The 9,803-nt window shown below is 45.0% G+C and overlaps 1 protein-coding gene across 3 annotated transcripts; it reads right to left on the reverse strand.

Annotated features, from left to right (window-relative positions):
* Positions 1-757: 757 nt before the first annotated feature.
* Positions 758-9,706, reverse strand: KIF3B (kinesin family member 3B). Of its 3 annotated transcripts, none has more exons than XM_015881776.2 (9): positions 9,619-9,706; positions 6,475-7,913; positions 5,790-5,891; positions 5,004-5,126; positions 4,774-4,892; positions 4,427-4,540; positions 3,937-4,042; positions 3,555-3,733; positions 758-3,286 (listed from the first exon to the last, which is right to left on the reverse strand). In XM_015881776.2, exons 2-9 carry the CDS (start codon positions 7,855-7,857, stop codon positions 3,193-3,195), a joined length of 2,220 nt encoding a protein of 739 aa, XP_015737262.1. In that variant the 5' UTR covers positions 7,858-7,913; positions 9,619-9,706; the 3' UTR covers positions 758-3,192. The 3 variants fall into 3 exon arrangements, with proteins under 3 accessions (XP_015737262.1, XP_032304502.1, XP_015737264.1); XM_032448611.1 differs by lacking the exon at positions 9,619-9,706 and adding an exon at positions 8,504-8,937 and having other exon boundaries at positions 3,117-3,286; XM_015881778.2 differs by lacking the exon at positions 9,619-9,706 and adding an exon at positions 8,344-8,445 and having other exon boundaries at positions 3,117-3,286.
* Between the last annotated feature and the right edge of the window lie 97 nt (positions 9,707-9,803).

Raw genomic sequence — 9,803 nt, forward strand, 5'->3', positions numbered from 1 at the left:
CCATGGGCAACCTGATCTATGGGGAATCTATGGGGTCTCTCTGGTCTCTATGGGGATCTATGGGGTCTCCTTGGCAACCTGATGTAGTAAAGGTGTATGTTTGGTGGCCCTGCTAGGCAGGGGGGTTGGAACTACATGATCCTTGAGGTCCCTTCCAACCCGGGTCATTCTGTGTGATTCTGTGTGTGATTCTGTGTATGGGATGGGAGCAGCAGCACCGGGACCACCGGTGTCATAACAACAGGAAGGCCGGCAGCACCAGCAGCACTCGGGGGGGTCCCAGCTCAGCTGTGTGTGTGTGATGGGAGCAGCGCCCCTATAACGCTATAAAGTCATTGGGTCTGTAATAAGGACCTTAAGGAAGTCCTGAGTGCTGCTGCTCTGGATGCAAAGATCCCATTGTACAGATCAGAGCAATAAGGATGTGAAATGTCCCTATGAGAAACACTGTGCACAATGACCGAGGGCGCCTTGCAGGAGTCTGATGGATTTCCTGGCTTTGGCAGTGAACCTGAAGCCCAGATGGTTCAGATAACAGCCAGCATGATAACATCCAGCTTGGCAGCAATGTGCATTACAAGCTTTGACCCAACACTCGGTATGTAGAGCTTCAGATAAATGTATTTCAGACGTATTTCCCTTCATATCAGTGCCACCAAGTAGCTGGACATGGGTACGTCCATCAAAACGAGGCTGTTAAACGCTCCTGTAACGATCAGAGATCAGCACACTAAGCACATCTCTAAGCACAGCTCCATCCCAATGCAATGACTAAATATCAGCTTTTATTCTTTGTTTTTTTTTGTTTGTTTTTTCCATCCTACTGAACTTCTTTCACCTTGCTAATGAGTTTCTACAGAATGAAAAGCAGAGCCTTTCTGACATATCAACCATAGCTTGTCAACGCTGCAATGAGAACAGATTGGGTTTGCACTGTAAGTTCCACCATCCCACTCCTGCCACAAGGGGAGCTTCCAGCACTTGAATTTAATATAGGATTCCCTATGGGATAGCGGTGACTGAGGAAGGGTGAGTGTGCAAACACAATGTGGCTGCGCGTGCATACTCACGTTAAACATCCATGTACATAAAGGTATGTACATACACGTGTCTGTATATCAGGTTGTAAAACCCCCTTGTTTCACTTCAGTTCTCTGAGCATTTACAGTGTACAAACACCTTTGAAAACGTCAAAGTACAGAAGATTATGTGCTAGAAAGACGGAGGAGAGGGAAGAGGTGACATTATGCAACGAGAGCTAATTAAAAGGCTCTCTGCACATAAACAGTGCTTTATAAAAAGGAAGATTATGCCAGGTTTCCATGTTCTAGTTGAAAGAAATGTCAGATGACTGCTCTCTCAGTTATAGGCAAGCTCATCTTTCCTCCACCAAAACTAAAATATATATATATGTGCGTGTATATATATATTAATCTTGTGATCCAGAAAAGCACTCCACGAATCAAAGCAGCTGACTTAGAGTTTAACCAGGCCCACCCGGGCAGCTGGCTCACCCAGGCACCATGCCAGCAAGATGCAGAGGTGAGCTGTGCTGAGTGTTCAGTTCCTCCTGCTCATGGGGGTCAGATATAATGCAGTTCTCCAGCCTGGGTGAAGCCAACGAGCACACAAGGTAGAGTCCATATATCAGAGCATTTCTAAAACCAGGCAAGTCTCCTTAGACACTCACACATGTCAGTCTGGAGGAAGTCATCAGTGAAGGAGAGGAAATAGGTAAGAACATTCATAGGATGACAGCCAACAGCAACCAGAAAATGTAACATCCCAAGTCTCAATATACAACAAACTAAAACTTATGAATGAGCTGTGCAACACTAGACAGGGACACCTTCTTGTCTTCAACATGGCAGCTCCATCTCCCTCAGCCCTGCCACACAAGCCTGCAGCTTTACGGTAGCCTGCTTAAGTCATAGGGCAGCTTGCAGAGAGACCATTAAAAGCAGGAGTTCTTCCTCCCTTGTTTTCAAACTACAACCCCTGGATTTAGTACCAGAATCCATTATCCAGACTTGGCTACATGTGCTTTCACTCCCACTGGGCCCTGCCTGGTCTGGGAGGTGCAGAGGAAAAGCTTCTAATATGGAATGGGTGAAGCACAAAGGGTACCATATATTGAAGCTCCTTAGACACCAAGGGAGGGGACCATACTTACAAGAACAGTGCACTCACAGACGGCTTCTTGTCGTGGTGCTCTACCCTCGACCCAGCTTACAGGGGAGAGCAGAGTCAGCCCTATGAGCCTGATCAGAAGATAGCTCCATGCCAATGCTACATTTCCTGTGATCAGTGGCTGATCTGAGAAAATTGCCATGCACCACATCACCGTTCAAAGACTCAGTGTGGATACTGGTCTCAAATACAGGGCTAAAGATGGAGGTAACAAAGAGGAAGCAAGCTGTGGAGCTGGCACTGGAATGCAGATGGATTCTTTGACAAGGTGGTTCTTGTTGGTAGGGTTGTGATCTGTAGGAGGTCAGTTTAGAGGAGCACTTACTTATGCTTGTAAACAAGTAAAGGACTTCAATTTCTATTGCTTCCTGTCTAGAAAGCAACAAAATTCTTTAAAGTCCCCTTTTTGTCCTACAGTTTGAAAGGGAGGCACAGCTATCTGGTGGTGAGTGCATGCTGACAGCTGCCAATCTGCCCATTCAACTTCTTAACCCCAAATGATGATGCCAGTCTTTCAAGCAGGAAGAAGAAAAACTGTGCACCTAGTCAAGTTTGGGTGGATCCTCTGCTTTTTAACCTCATTTGATTCTCACTATGAAGCTCTGGAGCGGTGGTTCTGTTGAGATGACTTTCAACTCTGTCTTCTTACTGCCCAACAAAAAAGCCAAGTGCAGCAAAAGGGCTAGTGCAGGAGGAGAGACGGTGACGCTGTGAGGTGATCCCCATGCTTCCCATTGCTTCTAATACACTGTAACGTACCTCATGCATTTCTGATTTCCTAACTAAAAATCTGTTTCCTACAGAGGCCAAATGCTGAATTGCAAACACGTATCTTCCTGTGGCTCAGTGTACCTGGACTGGCACCAGTCAGTTAAACAGCAAAGAGGCCACCTTCAGGGGGAAGGGGTTGGAGTCTGGCTGGGAGGTCTCTCTGCAGGTTTTTACTTGTCTCTGCTCTCAGAAGGCAAAAGCTGTTCACGCCCTGGAGAGGAATTGCTGGTTTTACTTTGGAACCAGCCCTCGGGACTGTGGGTAGAGCTGAGAACTATGGGTGCCTGCTGAAGAGGATCCCCCTGATTTCCTTCCAGTTTTAGGCCTGAAGAAGTAAAAATGAAAAAATAAACAAAAAGCTCCAACAATGTCACCTGTTACTTGTCAAAATTTATCTTCAAAGCTGATTTTTTTTTAAACTGGATTTATTTTCTAACCAGTCCCAGCTTTCTCTACTGCCCTATGTTCCTTTCTTTCTATCTATCTCTGCTTTACAGCCAAGTTAGCCATAGTTTACTGATAAGAGCTGTAGACAGAGAGCAATTGTATCTGTAACTCTCCCATCTTGTCTACTTACTAAAAATTTGACTCACCTGGATTTTGGTTTTTTATTTGAAGTGCTCTCAAAGGTTGAAGCATCCACCTGGATCTCGTCTTCATCCTGCAGAGCTGCTTCTAGAGCAGCCTGAACTTTGGGAGCAATGGCTGGACCTTCATAGTCTCTTGTTGTTCGGCTGGGCATGTCAAGTTCCAGTAATACAATATTTTCTGCCTGCAGAAGTACAAGTGGAATCAAAGTCTGTACGCTTTCATACAAATAGTTTCTTTTCCCTCTGGAAACTTATTCTGCAGGACTTTATAAATGTATGCAAGACACTCTGTACAACCCATAGAAGAACTAACAACCCTCTGAAATTCACATTTCTCTGATTATGAAGGTGAATGCATGAAGGCTGTAACCACATCTGGGCTTACCCTGTACCGAGCCTCTGGACGAATCATCATAGATGTCCTGGCATGCTGGCTCAGCGGCCTTTTGTATCCTATGGCAGACACCGGTCTTTTCATCATTTGCTGGTTACTAGAAAAAAACCCACATATTCAGGCTATTACACACCAAAAATGAAGACTCCTCTTGGAGTTTATGAGGTAAAACATTTGGAAATGTATTTCAAGCGAGCAGAAACCATCTAGACTGCATTTCCCAGAACAACTCTTTCTACAGTATTTTACATTTAAATGTTGGGCTCACCTAGAAGTAGTTTTTCCAAGCTGTATATTCCTATTTTATTCAACCTACTTAGATGAATGATCTAAGTTTTATAATACAGCAAGAAGATAAGAAGTTTGGAGGGCCATTTTAAAACCACAGTTCTCTCTGTTAGGAGTACCTTGTTTTTGGCAACTAGAGGGCTTTATATGACCTACAATTTGATCTTAATTAAAGAATTAGAAGTACACTCACTCCAGACGGGATATGGGATGCAGTTTCCACTGGTCTTCCTCTTCATCAAAGAATGACCTATTCATGATCTTATTCTTTTCTTCCAAAGGAATAAAATTTTCAATAATCAGGTGCCTGCATACAACCACAAAAATGGGAAATACACAAGAAACACAGTGAGCTGATGACTCTCTCTGTTCCTCTCCTGTGAATTAATACAGCCCTGGAAAAGGGAGGAATGTTTTAGCTTTCTCATGTTTAAATCTTGTTCTGCAAGCATTTGAATTCAGTCCCTCCTTTCACTCCCCACACCCATCGAAATAATCTGTGTTACAGTTGCTGGCAGGCAATGAAGTGAAGGGACTTACTTTAGCTTTAGTTCCCTCGTAAGCTCATTCTGGGTCTGTTCCAGTTCCTGGCGCTCCTTGATGTGTTCTTCTTGGAGATCATGGATCTCTGCCTTCACAGCTTGCAGCTTGGAAAATAACTGGAACAGACCATGGGAGCCAAAGTCATAAATTGCCAACGTTGCTCTCAGGCTCACACACAAGCTGATTTTATTTCTAACCCAGGCAGTGTGGAGTCATTTTCTTTTTACCTTTTTAAGTTTCTTTGTCTTTATATCCACCTCTTGCTGAAGTGAACTATAGGTCTCCTTCAGCTCTAGTGTTTCCTCATCCCGACTTTCCATCTGCTGCTGGATTTCTCGCTCCCGACGTTTCTGAAGAATGTCATGTACAATATCAGAGACCACAATTACATTGCCACCTCCAGGCAGACATGCACGAATCCAACACTCAGGAGGTTTTTACTTCCCTGGGTTCCAGGGCTTTTGCTTTAGCTTCTAGTTCTTCCTATCTCTTGCCTTAGAAATACCAGAAGCATTAGCTCCTCCTTGTCTTTATTTTGCTGAAGGGTCTATTGGAATCAGATAGTGTGAATAAGCGCTCAAGCTTTAATTAAAGTAATTAAATGCTGTGTTTTTCTTTTTTAATCAATTCATACTAGTCAGAGAATCACCAACGAGGAACGCATCACAGAAAATAAGCTTGTATCATCACTTAATAAGCACCCATCTTGAGTTAACAGCTGAACTGTCAGAGTCTGAGGCCTTCCAATTATTTCTTCACATACACAGATAGGATATAAAAGTTTCATGTGAAAAACTGGGTGAGAACTATAACAAGCCTCTCCAAATTTCACACAACAAATAGGACACAAGCCATTGCCCCTTCTTTTGAAATGAACAATTGCCATTAAAGCAATGCCAGGGTTAACCCTGTGCAAACTTTCTTACCTTTTCTCCTCGTACAATGTTTTATAAAGGTTCTGCAGGTAGGTTTGGGGTTTTTTGGTACAAAGTAACTAATGTTGCTGCTTGTACCTGTTCTGCAATCTCCTGTCGTTTCTGTTCCAGGATTTTCTGCTGCTCGTTTGTGTGATCCACAATATTTTTCCCTCCCACCAGAAGTTTGCTTTCCATTGCCTGAAAGAAAAAGACAAGGTTGTAAGTTTCCCTCCTGGACACCAGCTAACAAGTCTTTCCTACAGAACCCAACTTTCTCTCTCTGTACTTACCCAACTTCTTCACAAGGGCACCTCCCTTAACATTCTCTTTTAAGCCATTATTTTATGACAATGGCTATTTCTAAACATCCCTACAAAATGTAGGGGTTAATGAAGCCATAGCTTGCTTAGAACTACACACTGCTGCAGCGTGGTCTATCTAAAGAACTAAAATGCATATTCTCATGTAAAAAACCTTGCTAATGATATGTTGCACAATGAAGCATTGTTTGTTTCACAGCTTGCGATAAGATGCATCATCATGTTTTATTGTGCAGATTGCTGGAGATTCCACAAAATCAGCACAGAAGAACAATGCAACAACTCATGAATATTGGAGAACAGAATTAATGGTGGAAACTAAACGAAATCTTCTGATCAAACACAAATCACTATTCTGGAAATATTATGAAATATTTTTCCAATTTAAGCAACCTGCTATTCTCCCTGTAGCATAAACGAATTGTTTGCAAGAAGTATGAAAGCATGGCAAAGAATTCTACCTTGATTTTAGCACTCAGCATTTCTGTTGCTTCCTTCTCTCGCTTCAAGTCCTCCATTTTCTTCTCCTTCTCTTTCAGCAGTCTCATCTTTTCTTCAGCTACCAAGCTGTGATCCTCAACAATAGCTTTCTTTTCAATCTCCAGCTTTTCTTGTTGCTCTCTCCAATAGTCATCTTTGTCATCTGCTTCATCCTCACCCTCTTCAGTATCTTCCTCTTCTTCCCCACCCTCTCTCCTCCTTTCCCTCCTCTTTCTTTTGCCAATAGACCGCTTTTCCAGCTGTGCCTTGAGTCGAGCAATTTCTTCCTGGAATTCACGTAGCAGAGCATCCTTGGGATCCTCATTCACTCTTGGCTTGTTCTTGATGTTTTTGGCACGATTGGCATACCTCAGCGTCGTGAGAGTCTCCTCCACATTGTAAGAGGCAGGGCCTATGTTGGCCACCATCATGGTCTTGGCATTGCCTCCCAATGAGTCTTGGAGTAACCGAGTTAGCTTTGAGTCCCGGTACGGAATGTGTGTGCTTTTGCCATCTACTAGGGCAGATATAACATTGCCCAAAGCTGAAAGAGAAAGATTGATTTTTGTAGCTTCCTTTAACCTTTCCCCCTGTGCTCCAGTCTTAGCTTGGCGCTCGCTGCCTGCAAGGTCTACCAGGTTGAGTTTTCCAACACGGATATGATTCTCTCCATCAAGTCCCAGCTCACTGCATTCAATAGTGATCACAAAAATGGCGTGAGATCGAGAGCTGTGTTCATTCATGTTGGTGGCACCAACGGAGCGATTTTGGTTTCCCACGTTCATGACATGCTCTATCTCTTTGACACTTTTTGTAACGAAGGAAGACAAATCCTTAACATATACACCTGTGTCTGGCCTCTCTTTTAACTCCAGCCTTTTGGATTGATCCTTTGATAACAAGTCTCTGATTTCTTCTTGGTATATTTCCAGATAAGAAGCTCTAACTAGGTACTGCTGATTTTGAGATCTAGAGATGTGGGTGAAGATGTGATCAAAAGAATTGGGGATGACCCCTCTTTTTTCAGGATCACCACGCACCCCCTCCATCGTGTAAGTTTTCCCTGTTCCAGTCTGCCCATAAGCAAAGATTGTCCCGTTGAAACCTTGCAGAACAGAGTCCACAAGAGGTCTGAAGGTCTCATCATAGAGTTCAACCTGTTTGGAATTCCAGTCATACACAGCATCAAAAGTGAAAGTTTTAGGCAGTTCATGAGATGTTCCCCGTGGATTCTTCACCGACACCTGCCCTAATTTGACATCCACATTAACAACCTTCTCATACGAAGCTGTCTTCTCTTTGCTGTTCATCGGCCGGCATCGTACCACCACCCGAACAGACTCAGAGCTCTTTAACTTAGACATGACAGCACGTCTGTGGCTGACGTGATCTGATCGACAGATGATCCAGTGCTAGAAGCCTAAAACAAGAACAAAGGAGGAATAAACAATGGCAGTTTTCTACAGATGACAATTTTGCCAATAGTCAAAGATTCAGCTCATCTATTCAAGCAGAATTTTGCCTGTTTATGTTCTGGGGGATTTTGAAGAATTATGTACAACATAAAAACCTTAAAAAGGCCTGAGCTAAGAGAGTAGTATTGGCAAAGCCTGTCTGCCAATTGGTATCATGTAAGTTTTTGATGTAAATCTCCTCCTTTGAAAATCCAGTACAGAGTTGCTGCCTCCATAATGCCTGGAATACAGACTGAAAGGGAATCAATCAGGTGCTGCGATGAAGTGTTTCACCCACCCACCAAAATATCAACGTGGTATTTTCTGAGTGACCTTTTTACATCTCCAGTGTATTGGAGAAAACCTCTCATTTTTAGGAGACCTTTATTAACTCACACATGAAGTGACGTGGTGCATCATCAGGACCATCCTGCTACTACAGGCTTACAACCTACACCCATTATTTTCCTGAAGCAACAGAAGTGCATTGGAATGCCACCCAAAAGCTCTTTCATGACTTAAAACTTGTGACGTTGCTTTCTAGAAGCCTACTTACAGCACAATGGATGTTCCAATGGGCAACAGCAGCTGTGAGGATTCAAAATAACACCACTAAATAGTTTGCCCATTTCCCATCCCCTGAATGTTGTATTTCCACACCAGGGAAATCTGCTGTTATTTTCCTGCTCTGTCAAGAATCAAGAGACAATGATTTTTACACCAGAGTTTTCACACAGCCATGCAATCAAACTGGCTACAAAGCAAGTTGTTAAGGCAGCCAGACGTAGCACAGTTGTTGTGTCTGTAAATATGGTCAAGCAAACCAGTTGGGTGAGTACATCATTGCAGTGAGCTGCACTCCAACACCGACCAACAATGAAGAGGTCACTTAGAAGAACGCACAGCTCATCTACTTTCTGAGAACCCAGATACAGCTCAGGGTGTAACAAACACATTTGGAGGTGGACTCCAAATGACCACAACAAGCAGCAAACCGAGCATAGCAAATCATTAAGGAAGACCTTTAAGACCCCCTTTAAGACCCCCAATCATTAAGGAAGACCTTTAAGACACAGAGCCAACTGACCACGTCCCTCAGAGCCACATCCCCATGGCTCCAGAATGCCACATCTCCACATCCCCATGGCTCCAGAACGCCTCCAAGGACAGTGACCCCAGAACCCCCTGTGCAGCAATGCCAACACATCACTGCTCTATCACAGAAGCTGCACCTAAGAAGCACCCAGCCTTCAGGGTTGGCCCAGCCGATCTCCAGAGGTCCCTTACAAGCACTGTGACTCCGTGCAGCTTCCCATAAGGGAGTGCTGTATGTGATGGGAGCATCACCCCGGCCATCAGCAGCGCTCGGTACCGGGCCCAACACACGGCGCCCATCCCGGCCCGCAGCCCCGTGTCCCATCAGTTCTCACCTCACTACAGACACCCCCCAAACCCACCAACCGCCTCCTCACGGCTCGAGTCTCCCCGATCTCGGTGCTGACACATCCCGTTCGGGCCGCTTTTGTCCTTCGGTTCTTCCCTGCTCTATTCTAAGCACGGGGGGCCCAGCCCAGCCCGCTTCGCTCCCTCTATCACCTCCAGCCCGCTCGGCCCGAGCTCAATCCCGGCCCTAAGGGGACACCTGGGCCCACCGGGCCGGGCCGCACTCACCTGCGCCGTCACCATGGAGCCCCGCGGCCGCCTCCTCCCGCGGCACCGGAAGAGGAGCGGTAGGAATGGCCGCCGCTCCCCGCTCACTTCCTTAGCAACACGCTCCCGCCCCTCCACACAAGGCCCGGTACCACAGCTCCGAGCAGCGGATAAACCCGGAGAAAAGAAGGTGAGTGCCATTCAAC

The sequence above is a fragment of the Coturnix japonica genome, chromosome 20 (assembly GCF_001577835.2).
Source record: "Coturnix japonica isolate 7356 chromosome 20, Coturnix japonica 2.1, whole genome shotgun sequence".
NCBI lineage: Eukaryota > Metazoa > Chordata > Aves > Galliformes > Phasianidae > Coturnix > Coturnix japonica.